A 17,500-nucleotide genomic window follows, 5' to 3' on the forward strand; every position below is an offset into this window, starting at 1 on the left:
ATATAATATATATATATAATATATATATATATATATATATATATATATATATATATATATAATATATATATATATATATATATATATAAATATATATATATATATATAAATATATATATATATATAAATATATATATATATAAATATATATATATATAAATATATATATATATAAATATATATATATATAAATATATATATATATAAATATATATATAATATATATATATATATATATATATATATATATATATATATAAATATATATATATATATATATATATATATATATATATATATATATATATAAAATATATATATATATATATATATATATATGTGTGTGTGTGTGTGTGTGTGTGTGTGTGTGTGTGTGTGTGTGTGTGTGTGTGTGTGTGTAAATAATGAACATGGAAACCATTAAGATTTAGAAAAATTATCAAAATTTCAACAATAGAAATATTATCTTTAACAGTTGTTGACTTACTTGATGTCAATTATCTTGGAAATATTTTCAATGTAATTCTTCCAAGCTCTTCTCAGCCACTCTCTAATGGAACTCAAGAATGGACCAATTTCTCCTTCTGCAGACTATTTAGACAACAAAGAGATATTACCATGAAATATCATTGTATGACTTGATATTTCTAACATAGTTTAATAACATTGTTATTATTTAGAAATAGCTTCAATTTGATTATGGTTCATATCTGAAAGTATGAAGGTAATATGATAAATATTAAGGTACAGAATATTAAAAATAGCCACTTGGACAATAAAGATCAGAATACTCTGCCTGATGACACCCTGAACACATCTGAGAAAACTTAACAGCAGCTCTGTTACAACCAATTATGTTAAGTGACCAATGATGTTAACTGATACAGTCAGATATGTTAACTAGTCCGTGTTGTAAACTGATACATCCACTTCTGTTAACTAACCAGTATCATTAATTGATATATTGGTGATATAAAGTGTTAAGTTCGTGTGAGTTATTAGCCAGGAAAAAATAACTAATTTACTTTAAACTGTAATTTATAAATGATAAATTGATTTCATGAAAAAAAAGAAGCAAAACAATGGATTTGGTATCTCATAGTCCAATTTAACCAATTGTCTTTACAGATCCTCAGGAAGAAAGGTTTTCTGCATTAACATACATATTCTAGATATGATAGTCTTAGGTATCATTAGATACATATGATAGTTTTAGCTGTCAGTAGGTAGATATGATAGTTTATGTTTGAGTTCAAATCACCGAGCTTGACTTTGCCTTTTATCTTTTTGGGGGGCGATGAAAAATGTACCAATCAAGCACTTGGGTTGATGTAATCAACTATTTCTTCCCCCAAGATTTCAGGCCTTGTGCCTTTAGTAGAAAGGATTATCATCATTATTATTATTAACAACTGTGTGACACCTTGGGCAAGTGTCTATTATAGCCCCAGGCCTGCCAAAGCCTAGTGAGTGGATTTCATAGACAGAAGCTGAAACAAACCTGGTGTGTGCGTGTGTGTGTGCATGTAAATGAGTGTCACTGTTATATAGGCAGTACCATTCATTTCTAATACAGTGCGAGGAAATATCTGGTCATGGAGAAATATTACCTTGCTTAGAAGGAACAGGTAGGGGTAGTCAACAAGGGCACAGAAAAATCTGCCTAAATAAACTACAACCGATGCACAGAAGCTTGGAAAAGTGGGTACAAAAATGATGATTAACAACCTGTTTTGATTGCCTACAAGACGTTTTTATAAATCCCAAGTCATGATAATAAATAAGATGGTTATTTTGAGATGATTGAAGAAGGTTATTTGAGATGATGATTCAAGGTTATTTGAGATGACTGATGATGGTTATTTTGAAATGATTAAAGATGGTTATTTTGAGATGACTGATGATGGTTATTTTGAAATGATTAAAGATGGTTATTTTGAGATGATTGAACAGCACAATTAGTGTAATAAAAGTTTTATAACAATATTATTATTGGTAATGGCAATTATTTACCTCATGTAGCAATTTTTCTACATGAATTTTTTCACTTTCTAATTGTGTAGTAGCTTTTTCAACTAATGATGCAATAAAATCTGATTTTGTTCCTTTCAAAAAATCTTCTAAAAGTGTGTGGAATTCTGTTTTGGTGATATATTTCGTTTCAGTCTTATGATTTATACGACAATGGTTCTCCAAATTTTTTGTGAATATTTCTTGACAATGGTAGACACTTTCTTCCAGCTGTTGAAATAGATTTACATTAAACTTGATTAGGAATGTAACAGTTAAAGAACATCAGAAGTCACCAATTTGTAATGGTTAAGTGTAAGATCTAATTTAACAGTTTATAAATATTGAAGATCACCAATCATAACAATCATATAACAATAATATGCAGCGAATAAATGAGAGAAGATATAAATTGTTAGTTGAAATGATCCTTAATATATTGTTGTCATCATTACAAAGTAAGTTACAATTACTTTGAGTTAGTGAGTTGTAGATAGTTAGGTTCATCCATGGGTAACTATTAGAGAGAGAAAAGGTAACAGAGTTTAGTCAAATAGAAAATGTAAAGCCTTGACCCATGTTTGACTCAAATAAGGCTAAGAGGTCAGTTTACGCTCATAAATTTCTTAGTGCAACAAGTGAGAACAATAGAAAAATGTAGATTTGGGTTCAAATTCTGGCTTAGAAATTTGGAAGCTATTTTTTATAGGACGTAATAAATTTTCTTTATAATTTTAGAAAATATTTCCAATATCTGATAATTAAGTCCATTAGACTTCCACTAAAAGAAGTCTGTTCTATATAAATGCACACACATATATTTATGTATGTATATATATCTATGCGTATGTCTTTGTGTCTACCAATATGTTTGTTCTCCACCATCACTTGACAACCAGTGTTGGTTTGTTTACATCCCTGTAACTTAGCAGTTTAGCAACAGAAACCAATATAATGGGTACCAGGCTCTAAAAAAAAAAAAAAAAAAGGGGAAGTACCAGGGTCAACTTGTTCAACTAAACCCTTCAAAGTGGTGCCCCAGCATGACCACAGTCCAGTGACTGAAGCAAGTAAAAGATAAAAGATGGTTTGTAAATAACCACTACTATACCTCTTCGTTAAGTATTTTCCAGAAAAGCTTGATGTAATTGTTAATTGGTGAGAGTTGTTTTAGTGTGAAGTAGAATGTATAAGACCATTCGATCCTCAAAGTTTCATCTGGGTATTGCTTCGTCATGTAAGCCTCAAGAAATTCCGTGAGGCTGCTCTCCTATAAAAACTCACAAAAAAGGATTTACTTGGATTTGAATCCATAATATTTCTACCGTTTCCTAGGTTAACTTTAATGTCAAAACTGAGAAAATTTCATTGTTCAATGCAAATGCTTACTAAAGTAATCAATTAATTAGAAGCATACAAAGTAACGATGTGTTTCTTATAGACAAAGTGTGAAAAAACTTCTGAGATGATAGCTGCAGTGAAAGTCTTTCCATGTTTGAGAGCACACAAACACCACCATTTCCCACTATTTCCACTTGCAGCAGGAAGTATACTACCATGAGATGGTTACCTCCAAGATATGAATCTATGTTACTGGATATACTTTATGTTAGTTTCATCTGCCATACTCTTCCATGCTGGCTTACGGCATACTGAAAGGGGATATTAATTTTGGAGTTTTCTTTCTCCTAGATTGATTGGGCCATGCCAATTCACCAATGCAGGTCTCATTTTTTGCAAGTGAGCATGCATTTCAGTGAGTTGATTGCAGTAAACCTCTGCTGTAATGCTCTGATTGGCTTCCAGAAAGCCATAATGGACAACAGCAATTGCAGACCACCAGACAGTCACCATAATCTTTTGCTGATGCAACTTTGGCTTCGGGAAATGTTTAGGGGACTCATCACGATCAAGCCATTGACCTGATCGTTTAAGGGTTATCATAAGGGATCCACTTTTCATCACAAGTGACTATTTGGTCATGAAAAGGATCATTGGTGTTTCGCAGAAAGAGCATCGAGCACACTTCCAAACGCTGAACTTTTCAATTTTCGTTGAGCTCATGCGGTACCCATTTATCGAGCTTTTTCACCTTACCAATCTTCTGCAGATTGCGTGAGACCGTTGCAATACCGACACTAAATGCCTGAGACATTTCTCTGACACTTTGACGTGGATTTTGTTCAACAACTGCTTTCAGTTGTTCACTGTCAAGACTGCATGGCCATCCTCTACCTTCTTCATCTTCAAGGCTCTCATCACCACTACAGAATTTCTGAAACTACCTTTGTACTGTGTGATCACTTGTGGACCCCTCTCCCCATGCTCTGTTGATATTGGCAGCAGTTTGGGAGGTATTGTTCCCCAGCTTGAACTCATGCAAGAAAAGTAAGCAAAGGTCCTTTTTTTTGTCATGTTCATAATTAAGGGCGCCTGTGCTTCAAGAGTGTTTTCTGTCTTAAATAAGTAGAAAATTATTAAAGATCATGCATCAATTATTAAGTATGTCGAAATTCTCCTAAAATATAATTAAGATACGATGATAAAGTTGCATTTCAAAACACAACACTTAGAATAGCCATTATTTTTGGGACAACCTAATAGTATTAATGGTTTAAATCTTATTGATTGTCATCTTCAAAGTAATGCTATGTTCACAGTTTTGTTTCAGTGGTCAACATACTCACTTCTTCATATACACGGTGAGACCAAATATCTTTAATGAAGTAAACACAATCTCGCTGAGTCATCCGTCGGTTACTAATTTTCCCTTCATATCTTAAGAGTTTCGGAACATCTGGAGAAAGACCCTATAAGAGAATGTGGAAACTTAAAACTACTTCAAAGAAACTTTATTATTGTCTAAATTTCAGTAAACTTAAAAATTTTTTTTACAATAATGGCACAGGTGTGACTGTGTGGTAAGAAGCTTGCTTTCCAACCACATGGTTCTGAGTTCAGTCCCACTGAACTCAGAAAGAAGCCCGTCATATATATATTTATGTGTGTGTCTTTGTGTCTGTGTTTTTATCCCAACCATTGCTTCATAGCCAATGTTGGTGTGTTTAGGTCCTCGTAACTTTCTTTTTCTACTCTAGGCACATTAGAATGTGGCCATTCTGGGGCACTGCCTTGAAGAACTTCAGTCGAATGAATCAACCCCATGCTGAACCGCTAGCTTTTAAGGAAGTAAACAAACCAACACCGGTTGTCAAGCGGTAGTGGGAGACAAACACAGACACAAAGACACACATACGTACACACACACACAGTCAAATCAAATGAACCTTAAAAATAACAATAAGAAACAAGATGTGCACATGGAATATATTAGTCTGACGTTCAGTACACATATATATATATAAATTTGAAATGGAGATCAAAACAATAATTTTTTTTTTTTGTTTTGGTTTCCATTTCTAATTAATATTTATATATTGATAAACTGTGTTTATTTTATTTATTTACCTATTTGTTAAGAGCGATAATTCATAACATTATTATTGATATAGGTAAAAAAAAACCAAAAACCCAGTAAATTCTTCAGATATTTAATATCCCTTAGATGGTTATTTAACACCTAGCTAAATTGTTATAAATATATATGACAGGTTTCATTTTACCAGATCCACTCACAAGATTTTGGTCAGCCTAGGGCTATAGTAGAAGATGCCTACCCAAGGTGCCGTGCACTGGGACTGACCCCAGAAGTATGTGGTTGGGAAGCAAGCTTCTTATCACACAGTCACACCTTCGCCTAAATTACCTATCAAGAGTGGGAATGTGTGTATCATTAAAAAGCTAGAAGCTGCAGTTTTTCATCGTAGAAAAGACAGATTCCTTTGTGGACATATTGTGCTAAACAAAAAAATAATAATAAACATCAGAAAAACACTGTCTGTAGCTGGTCTTCTCTTGGAAAAGCCCTGCTTCTCACATGGACAACTGTATGTTGGCTGCTCAAGAGTGGGCAGCAAAAAAAACCTATTTGTATATGCTCCACAAGGGAAAACAAGGAACATTGTTTACAACGAGGTGTTATAATCACAACAGCAAGAAAGTATGTACATGATCACCTTCTTTTACGAAACTTCATTGACGTTCATATATTTATATTGATATACATATATATACGTGTGTTTGGGTGCGTGTGTGTATATACATCTCTATATATAAAGATGATGCGTAGTCTAGACGGCGTTTTTAGATTTCATTATTCTCTTTAACCCGGGCAACACCGGGTATTTCTGCTAGTAATATAATAAAAGAGGTACTTTTTGACTAAAAACAGATCTTGTAGATTATATCGTGTAAGTTGGACATAGTCTGGATAGTTATACAATCACTTGCCTGTGCGATTAACCACTGATAAAGGAATCTTTACCAAAGGGGCCCGTTGTAGCCTCTGACTTTTCACCGATATACATACGTTAACTATGTCATATAGACAAAGATTTTAACAAGTAAATAGTTATGTTTGGTCAAAATATTCTTGTTTAAAAGTTTGCTGGGTCAAGGTCGAAGGCTGCACCTATATCCAAACAGCAAGAATGACAACCTTGCAACTACCCGACAATAAATGGTACTCTTTGTTCTCTGACTCCGGCTTGTACTAACGCCATTTGTACCATACATATGGTGTATGTGTGTCTTTGTGTTCGTGTTTGATTTGTTTAGATCCCTGTAATTTAGTCGTTCGCAAAAAGAGAAAGACAGAATAAACACTAAGCTTAAAAAAACCCCAAAACAAAACAAATATAAGAACTGAGGTCAATTTGTTTAACTCAGACCCATTGAGGCAGTGCCCCAGCATGGCTGCAGAAACAAATAAAAGAGTAAAAACAAATGATATTAAAAGACTGTAATAAATGAAGTTAATAGAAACCTTTCCAGTAAATGAAGTTATATCCATTTCAAGATGAGCAGCTTCTTTAGCACTGATAGTTTGTATTAAAACTTGTAAAAGTTCCTGGGAGGCTGCCTCAGAAGATATTTCTTGCCAGCTGACATCTTCGCCAGTGATATAGCCAATACATTTCTTCCAATGTTGTCTAAACAATGAAATATAAACAAGTGTTAGTTTTCTTAAAAAGAAAAATTATTTTAGGTATGTAACAACTATGACTACCAAGTGTGGTGTATATGTTTACCCATTGTTCATTTTATCATAAAATATAAAGTTTTTGGTTTTGGTTGAAACTATGCAAGACTTTTCACAGGTTTAAAATGTGGCATTGTTTTTGTTATCTTCATTCCAACGAAGAAGCTTTGTATGTTTGTTAGAAACCAGCTCCTTCTTCAGAAAAATTTTAATATTTATAAACAGAAAAGAGCATGCATAGCTACCTACCTACCAACCAACACACACAAGTTTCTTTCACTTTCTGTCAACCAAGACCAAATCTCATAAGTCAACCAAATCTCATAAGTCAGCCAAATCTCAAAAGAAAGCCAGAGGCTAGAGTAGAAGACATTTGCCATGCAAGTTTGCCATACCAAAACATTGTTAACAGACTTATCAATGCCAAAGAGAAGTTTGTTTTTTATCAAATTTTCCAATAGCAAGAGACCATTTGAGTGTTGTTCAGGATGAGAATCCATACTGTGATGTGAATGTATGATATAATTTTCTTATAAGAAACTTAAGTCCTACATATGTAATTCCAAGTAAATGTATCGTTTTGTGAGAAAATGTAATACATACATTGCTCCTGTTATTGACTGTAGTTTCTGCTGCTGTTGGTAATAATGGTTCCTTTCCTCTGTTAGATTTTGGTTCATCTTTAATAAAATTCTGTTTTAAAGAAAACAGAAAACATTGAGAAACTTTTGACACAGCATAGAAATAGAATGTATTTTATTTAAACGTCAAAGAAAACAATTTAATCTTGATTTTAGAATCTTAATCAATTCTAGAAATCACTGAACACAAACTGACTTCATTTCGCTTTATAATTGCATATACACATATATATATATATATATATATATATATGTACGAGGGGGGGACCCAAAAGAAACCGGAATTTTGCAATATTATTTTATTCATTTAGTTTTACATGTTTACACTTTTATCGCCTTCAAAGTATTCTCCATTTGAAGCAATGCATCGGTCCAGAGGCATTTTCCACTATCCGAAGCAGTGCTGGAAGTCTTGAGAAGTGATGCCATTTAATACCTTCATCATTTTTATCTTCACCTCTTCTACATCTGCAAATTCCGTAACATCAGCTTTCGTCACCAGTGATGACCTTCAAATAAAAAATATCCAGTTGTGTGTGTGTGTGTGTGTGTGTCTGTGTTGGTAAGCAGTTTGAAGCATGACAATTGCTTTGGCTGCTGTTTTCCCCAGCAGAAACCAGAATTTCATAGAAGCATGCTGTTCATTCATTTCAGCCATCACAAAGATCAACGAACAGGGGAAAAGTACTGCAAAAGAAAGATGCACCATGTTGCGGTACAACAGTACTTGATGCCACCAGTCAGTGAAATAAAATACCTCGCTCAAGAACACAATACGCAGCTCGGTTCGGGAATCGATCTCACAACCTCACGATCGTTAAGCTCAACGCTCTAACCACTGAGCCATGCGCCTTCACACACACACATATATAAATATATATATACATACATACACACATACACCTTTTCTTCATCTTCTTCCTCCTCCTTCCCTTCCTCCTCCTTCCCTTCCTCCTCCTCTTCATCTTTTCGTAATTGTTATTGCTGTTGTTATTCTTATTATTATTCACTGGTTCTTTTATCAACTCCAAAAGAATGAACGAGAAAGTCAACCTTAGCGAAATTTGAACTCAAAAACGTAAATTCAGAGGAAATACTGTCCTGTTTGCTGATGATTCTGCCAGCTCACCACCACCTTAAACTAGAATAAAATATTGAATAAAAATAGCAAAAGGTTGTGATAATAGGATCAGATTTACCCATGTTCAGATTCAAATAGTTTGTAAGTGTTCAGTAAATCTTCATAGTTCATCTTTTCTTCCTGGAAAAAAAAAATAAATAAATAAAAAAAATATTTTAATGCTTTGATCAAAAAATTTATAACCTATCAATGAGTTTTATACAATTTCTACAAATTTATTGGAGAAATACTCGAAATCTTCATCTGCAATAATTACCAAATTTAATTTCTTTCATTTATTTACAGACCAAGAACAAGATGGTTGGATTATATCTATAGTCTTAGTTGGTCATGCTTGGGAATCCAGCCAGAAAGAATAATGATGGTTGCTTATGATAGGACCCTTGATTAGCCGGGATTATGGTATACCTAGAGCAGATCTTCCTGTATTTTCTTTTATCCAAAGCCAGGGACTTTTCAGTACACACCCACATATGAGACAAAGAAAATGGCTTACATCATATTTCTTTTTGACGGAATCATAATCTTTTTTTGGTATAACATCACAATAATTTGCCGTTATTGTAGCAAACATTTGGCTTGCATTTCTTTCTTTTAGTTTTGCCTCTCTGCAATAGAAAGTAAGAGTGGAAAGAGTTCTCTCTCTTCAAATTCTATTCAATGTTATTAAGCGTTTAATTTCAGCAAAAGATAACATTTCTATTAACAAACTTTAAAAATAAACAGTGCTAATTAATATTCTTTGTACTTATAGGCACAGGACCTAAAATTTTTTCGTGCAGGGGTGTGGCTGTGGGGTAGGGTGGGGGTTACCTGATTACATTGAACCTGGTGCTCAACTGGTACTTATTTCATTGAACCTTGAAAGGATGAAAGGCAAAGTCAACCTTGGTGGAATTTGAACTCAGCACTTGAAGCCAGAAGAAATGCCACAATGCTTTTTGTCTGGCATGTTATTTCCACTAGCTCATTACCTAACAATGCTAATTAACATTGGTTTCACATTTTGGTACAAGGCCAGCAGTTTTGAGGAAGTTGGGTAAATCGATTAAATCGACCCCGTGCTCAACTGGTACTCAAGTTATTGACCCCCGAAAGGATGAAATCGACCTCAAGATTCCAGTCACTGCTTGGAAACTAACCCCAAGATTCCGAGTTCGATTCCAAGCAGTGACCTGAACAATAACAGTAATAATAATAACATCAAAAAATACCCAAGGAATGAGAACCCAGGTTCAAAATTTCCCCAAGACACCTGAAGAAGGCTGGAGGGTGTATCAGCCAAAACGCTGTGTTAACAACAAACAAGATGAGGACAATTATCCGTCAAATGTAAATAATGTACGTATGGTAATGATTTCAAATCTTTGTCACAAAGGCAGCTTAATGATGGGGGTTAAGTTGATTACATTGACCCCAGTGAATAGCTGGTACTTATTTAATCGAGCCCGAAAGGATGAATGGGAGAGTCGACCTCGGCAGAATTTGAACTCAGAACATAGCGGCAGACGAAATGCCGCTAAGCATTTTGCCCAACATGCTAACAATTCTGCCAGCACTCCACCCTTTTTAATATGTATGATAATGATAACGATAGATGATTAATGAACAGTAACAGCTATGATGCAGTGGTGGTAGTAGGAGTGGGGGCAGTGGTAATGACAGTGATGGAAGTGATAAGCAAAAACGCACATGACTGCATTCTTAAGAAGAACGGGATCTTCTTGGACTTCTGATGGTGGACAGTCTGACGGTCGGCGCTTCAGAATTTGTTTCATTGTGAATTGCTGCTGGGCATGAAGATGGTTTATTTCGGTGACTAACATCTTATGATGACTAAGCTCCTTATCATATTTCTCGTGAATATTGTTTACTTCCTCCTTCAATCTACTCAATATATATTCAATCTCCCTTTTATTCTCTAACAAAATGTTCACGTTTTTCTGCAGCCTGAGGTTCTGTTCTTCAACCAAAACAAGTTCTTCAAAAAGCAATACATAAAAAAGAAAAGAAAAAAAAAATCTAATATTAATCAAACAAGAAAAGATTGACAGAAATAGATCAGACAGGTGGACAAACAGGCACAGAGAGAGAGATGGATGGATAAATGTGAAAAAAATTAAAAAAAGAGCCTAAAGTAAGTTCCCTGGACATTGCTGCCTCAAGCTGTAGTACTCATAGGGCCAGTTACCTGGTTTGCATGGCATATAAGTGACCAAGATCACAACATTCCCCCTGAATGGGCCACCAGTTAACTGAGTGTTACTCATTTACAGCTGAGTGGACTGGACCAATGTGAAATGAAGAGCTTTGCTCAAGGACAAAATGCATTGTAAGTTCTGGGAATCGAAACCACAATCTTATGGTCAGGAGTACAACAACCTAGCCATTAGGCCATGTGCCATCATGGATAAATGTATCTAGGAGTGAATAATAAGGTAGACAGACAAATAGCTAGGAAAAGAATGGAAGCAGAGAAAATGTGAAATATTGAGTGGGAAATGGAGAATGAACCTGGAACCATGTGGTTGGGAAGCAAGCTTCTTACCATGCAGCCACACCTGTATAGCTGTGGTTAAGAAGTTTGCTTCCAATCCATGTGGTTTCATGTTCAGTTCTAATGTAACAGACTATCAAAGCACTGGGAATGGATTTGGTAGACATCTGAATATACTTTTTTTTAAATATTCAAATTATTAGATATGGCCTTCACTGATATAATATCATTAATTATAATATAATATTTCCTATGTGATATTTTACTTACAAAAAATTTACCTTACCTTGCTTCTTGTCCTCATAAACGTCCATGATCTTCTTCTCATATTTTTCAGCAGTAGTAACAACCATTTGCTGAAGAGCCAAATAAAATAGAAATAAAACTTAATTGCATTTTTCACAGCTACATATACATAAAAGGAGATATATAACTGCAGATGGATTATCGGCGATTTTGTCCTCCTTCGTCCTTCTTCCCTTTGAACTTTCCCATTTTTCCTGTTTCGGAAGAAGAGCTATGCTCAAAATAAAAAACAACTACTCTTTTCCTTCTCTGAGTGTCATATTAATACATTGCTTGTGCTATGTCCTCTTTTTGTTTTTTAATTTTTTCTTTTTCTTTCTTCTCTGTTTTTTTTTTAAAATTAAATGTGCAGGAGTAGCTGTGTGGTAAGAAGCTTGCTTCCCAACCACATGGTTCTGGGTTCAGTCCCACTGTGTGGCACCTTGGGCAAATGTCTTCTATTGTAGCTTCAGGCCGACCAAAGCCTTGTGAGTGGATTTGGTAGACGGAAACTGAAAGAATCCTATCGTACATACATACATATATATATATATATATATGTGTGTGTGTGTGTGTGTGTGTGTGTGTGTGTGTGTGTGTGTGTGTGTGTGTGTGTGTGTGTGTGTATGTGTATGTATGTATGTATGTATGTATGTATATATTTGTGTATGTGTCTTTGTTTGTGCCACCACCATCACTTGACAACTGATGTTGGTGTGTTTACATCTCCATAACTTAGCAGTTCAGCAAAAGAGACCAATAGAATAAGTACTAGGTTTACAAAGAACAAGTCCTGGGATTGATTTGTTTGACTAAAGGTGGTGCTCCAGCATGGCCAGACTGAAACAAATAAAAGAATAAAAGAACATACATACATGCATAATACATACACGCATACATACATACATGCATGTATGCATACACCCATCCATCCATCCATCCATCCATCCATCCATACATACATACATTCTCCGTCCTTGTTTTCATATACCTTCGCTGCTTTCTTCCAAGGAATTTAGTGCTCTTAGCTTAGTTTTCCCTTGGGCCTGGCCAGATTGGAGCAATCTCGAGTATAACCTAACTGTCTGGATATTTTGCGTTCTTGTCCCATTTATGATGATGATGATGGTGGTGATGATGATACACACACACACACACACACACACACACACACACAGTGGGATGGTTTCAGTTTCTGTCTACTAAATCCACTCACAAGGTTTTGGTCTGCCTGGTGCTACAGTAGAAGATACTTGTCTAAGGTGCCACATAATGGAACTGAAATATGTGGTTTGGAAGCAAACATCTTACCACAACAGCCAAATTTTATAAATTTTTATAAATTTTTGCAATATCTCAAACTCCTTCTTTCAATACTTTACTCACCTTCATTAAATTTAATTCGTGGAGTTGCGACCGCAGTTTACTCAGAGTTAGGTCATATGAATTTTTGATAGAAGACAATAAACTTTTGTATGTCCTAAAGTTATCAATTAAATATTCAAAAGCTTCTTGGTGAGCCTATCGTAAAATAAAAGGATATTACAGTGATAAATAACATACAACATAGAGAAATATTACATGGAGATCAATAACGATTCAAAGTAATTCATTTAAAATATATGAAAAATGGTTTGGAAACATATTTACAAACAATGACAATAAAATCATAATTGTAGATGTATGTGACAGTGTGTATATGCGTGTCCAGTCTTGAGCAAGGTACTTTATTCCATGTTGCTTCATTTCACTCAGCTGATAAAAATGAGTGATACCTGTATTTCAAAGGGCCAGCCTTGTCACACTGAATTTCCCTGAGAACTACATGAAGGGTACGTGTGTCTGTGGAGTGCCAGTTTATGTGTGTGTGTGTGTGTGTGTGTGTGTGTGTGTGTGTGTGTATGCATGTGTATGTGTGTGTGTGTCTATGTATGTATGTATGTATGTATGTATGCATGTGTGTGTATGTGTATGTATGCATGTGTGTGTGTGTAATGCAGTTATAAAAACCTCTTAATCCACTGAGCTACTCAGAGATTCATAGTGTTTGGTTCTGAACCAAATCTCGCTTTACAGACCCTTGGATGACATCATTTTAGTAATTTGCTTGATCTGCCATTCATACATCTGTTGTCTCTCTGTCTGTCTGTTTGTCCATCTGGAGATGTGAAGTACAAGGCAAAACTTGCATGAGCTGCTCCAGACCCACGAGACATTTGAAAACCGATAAGGATCCCTGAGTGGCCTAATTGTCAGGCTGGAAACAGAGATTTAGTTTGCAGTCTTTGCAAACTTTCTAAGTCTCTCACTGGCTTCATGAGTCACTATCGATCTCATGTTCACAGGAACAATCAGTTATAAGTCAACCAGTTACTGATAGCCATGCTTGGCTAACAAGCAGACAGCCATCATGTATACACATATACATACACAATAGGTTTCTTTTAGTTTCTGGGCATAAAATAAAAGTTGTAATAAACAAATTCATTGAGAGTTTTACCTGCAGAGAAGTGTCATTAACATCATGACTGCTAACTCCAAGCAAATATAATTCTTTCTCCAAAAAGAATTCTAACTGTCTAAGTAATTTCGGTTTATTTTTATTCTCTACACTTTCTTCATTCTCCCAAGATTCACTCTTACACACTGATGAGACATTGGTGTAGTTTTCAGATTTGCTAATGATAGTCCTTTCATCAAAGCATGTTTTCTTCTTTGTGCTAACCTGTAAATAGAAATAAATCTTAGTGGCTGTGTGGTAAGAAGTTTGCTTCCCAACCAAATGGTTCTTGGTTCAGTCCTACTGCATGGTACTTTGGGTGAGTGCTTTCTACTATAGCCTCAGGCTGACCAAGGCCTTGTGAGTGGATTTGGTAGACGGAAACTGCAAGAAGCCTGTCATATATATATATATATATATACAAATATACACATATATATACACACATACATACATACATACATACATACATACATGTAGATATATATATACATACACACACACATAGTTATATGTATTATCTATGTGTGTGTGCCTTTGTGTCTGTATTCGTTCAGCCACCACCACTCAACAGTCAATGTTGGTGTGTTTATGTCCCCGTGACTTTGTGGTTCAGCAGAAGATATTGACAGAAAATCAGACATTTCATTCTTAATGACCTGATATATATATATATATATATATACACATACACGCATGTACATACATGTACACACACACATACATATATATATGACAGGCTTCTTTGAGATTTCATCTATGAAATTCATTTACAAGGCTCTGGTCAGTCTGGAGTTGCAGAAGAAGACACTTAGCTAAGGTGCCACTCAGTGAAATTGAAGCAAGTTTCTCGACCACACAACCATACCTTGCTATGCCCCCAATTTTTTTTTTAATTCAATTGTAGCAGAAAGGAAAAAAAAAATTACTTGTTTAGGAGATGGCAGTTCCAGTTTGTTGTCTACGGAATATGTGTCAGGTACCTTCGATTGCATCGTCTTAAAGATAAGCAGTAGAAAGATTTAAATTCATTTTATTTCAAATTCTTTATAGAAAAGTCATTTTCATTCTTATAAAATATAACAATCTTTTTCAATTAACAACAATAGCATATTTATTATTATTATTTTCTTGTTATTAATTTGTCATCATTGTTGTTATCATTATTATTATTACTATAACTATTATTATTATTACTATCATTATTATTATCATTATTATTATTATTATTATTATTAAAAAGACAGTAAGCTGGCAGAACTGTTAGCATACTGAGCAAAATGCTTTGTGTCTGTCTTTACGTTATGAGTTCAAATTCCACTGAGTTTGACTTTGCCTTTCATTCTTTCGGGGTCGATAAATTAAGTATCGGTCAAGTAGTAGGGTCGATGTAATAGACTTACCTCCTGCCCCAAAATTTCAGACTTTGTGCCTTTAGTAGAAAGGATTATTATTATTATTATTATTATTATTATTGTTCAGTAGTTTTATTTTTATAACGTGCTTTCACTTCACTACCGAGCAGGCAATGTTTATACTCAGCCTGAAGAAAAATTCTGTTTATATTGATATGCAATCGCCTTAGATTGCACATATGGTTGTGGTGCATGTACCTGGTGTATTTTCCATCAGGCAGGTAGTTATAATAGGGATATTGAGCTTTGTAAATTTGTACCCCAGTGTCAGTACGATGGCATGCACTACTCTCTCAATAAAGATAATAATAATAATAATAATAATAACAATAAGTTGGCATTACTTGGAACTGCATACATATTGCGTAAAGTACTGTCTGTCTGAGGTCCTTGTTGTGACTTGGCAAACAGTACAAACCCCCGGTAGACACAATATCTTCATTCAACAACCTCACAATATTGTATACTGTGTGACATCTATGATGATGATGATGATGATGATAATAATAATAATAATAACAACAATGATAATAATAATAATGATAATAATAATGATAATAATAATAATGATAATAATAATAATAATAATAATGATAATAATAATAATAATAATGATAATAATAATACTTTCTTTTATTGGCTACAAGACAAATAGGGACGATACAATGCAAGGGACAAGTTGGGTGTTGAACAATGCTGTGTGTACAATATGTAACAAAAACATCCCTGGAAGTTTCATCTGAATCCATCCAATGGTCCTTGAGATATCTTGCTCATGGACAAACAAACAAACAAACAAACACAACTGAAAACAATACTTCTGTCTTCGCTAAGGTGGAGGTAATAACAGTATTTAGAATACACCACTCAAAATCTGACAAAGATTGAAGGTGGTAGAGGTCTCATATGTGTAGTAAACTACTATAAAGCGTCCACCAATGGACTTACGAAACTAAAAAACATATTTAAAGAAAATTAGGAAAATTTTTTTTTTTGGTTTGGTTATTGTGAATTTGTGAAGCTGATAGCATAAAAATCCTAGCATGTGTTTTTTGTTTTCAATGTTCTGGGAAACTGAAAATATTTTCAAATGAAAATTCTTACCTGTAAAGAAAGATTCATTTTGAAACTTGTTTCTTTTTTTCTCTCTGAACAAATCTGTTTTAAGAAAACAAACAAAAGCCAATTTTCTTAGAAATTCATCATCATCATCATCATCAAAATCACCACCACCAGCACCCTCCCCAAAATTGCTGTTGTTGTTCTTCTTCTTTTGCTGGAGCTCTTCGAGTCTTGTATGTGCAGTGGGCTTGCTGGCTGCAGCCTACGTTATCTGTTCTTTTCAATTATCTAATATTTTCCTGATTACTCTGGCCATGCCAAGAAGGCAATAGTTTTGGGGGGAAAATTCCATGGCATATAACATCCAAACTCCAAAAGCGTCCATCTTTTTTTCTGCATTTAATTCCAACATAATTGTAATCAACAATACCATCTGAAAAGTATTTGTGGAAAGTTTCATTAAGAATTTTCATTTTTCTATAAGTTATGAAGATACAAAATCAGAGTGGAGGCCTTCATTTGATGGTACATAGCTGTTAGCGACTCTTTCGTGTCGTCACACCTCATTAATTCCCTTAATGCTGTGTGTGGGGGGGGGGGGTACTGCATCCATAGCCGAACAGAATGAGACAGTGAAATTAATTAGTGAATTACTCTTTTCAATGTTTGGTATTTTAAGACGAAGCTGGACGCCCCCTCTGACACGGAATTTTGGGATTGTATTAGCCTGAAATGTCGGGTGTTGCTAATGAAAGTGCTTTGCTATTCCAGGGTCTCAACGTCGTCATCATTCGCCGTAATGACTTGTTTTGGTTTTGAGTTGTAACAAGAATTCTATAAGGGAAAAA

General features: G+C 34.5%; 1 protein-coding gene across 3 annotated transcripts in view; it reads right to left on the reverse strand.

The window, feature by feature from the left end:
• Positions 1 to 17,500, reverse strand: part of LOC106877016 (translin-associated factor X-interacting protein 1) — a 34,916-nt gene that overhangs the window by 16,942 nt on the left and 474 nt on the right. For 2 of the 3 annotated variants that reach the window (XM_089337586.1, XM_052974680.2), the window contains exons 2-15: positions 16,695 to 16,748; positions 15,105 to 15,173; positions 14,176 to 14,400; positions 13,062 to 13,196; positions 11,677 to 11,746; positions 10,586 to 10,874; positions 9,390 to 9,501; positions 8,952 to 9,013; positions 7,715 to 7,804; positions 6,896 to 7,061; positions 4,698 to 4,820; positions 3,122 to 3,280; positions 2,014 to 2,241; positions 488 to 591 (exon numbers count right to left, since the gene is read on the reverse strand). In XM_089337586.1, coding sequence (XP_089193712.1) covers positions 488 to 591; positions 2,014 to 2,241; positions 3,122 to 3,280; positions 4,698 to 4,820; positions 6,896 to 7,061; positions 7,715 to 7,804; positions 8,952 to 9,013; positions 9,390 to 9,501; positions 10,586 to 10,874; positions 11,677 to 11,746; positions 13,062 to 13,196; positions 14,176 to 14,400; positions 15,105 to 15,173; positions 16,695 to 16,712 — 1,850 coding nt within the window. In that variant the 5' untranslated portion in view covers positions 16,713 to 16,748. Of the gene's footprint in view, positions 1 to 487; positions 592 to 2,013; positions 2,242 to 3,121; positions 3,281 to 4,697; positions 4,821 to 6,895; positions 7,062 to 7,714; positions 7,805 to 8,951; positions 9,014 to 9,389; positions 9,502 to 10,585; positions 10,875 to 11,676; positions 11,747 to 13,061; positions 13,197 to 14,175; positions 14,401 to 15,104; positions 15,174 to 16,694; positions 17,086 to 17,500 lie in introns of all 3 variants that reach the window. The other variant, XM_089337587.1, reaches the window with a different exon arrangement.

This window comes from Octopus bimaculoides, chromosome 19 (genome assembly GCF_046866305.1).
Source record: "Octopus bimaculoides isolate indiv1 chromosome 19, ASM4686630v1, whole genome shotgun sequence".
NCBI classification, from domain to species: Eukaryota; Metazoa; Mollusca; class Cephalopoda; order Octopoda; family Octopodidae; genus Octopus; species Octopus bimaculoides.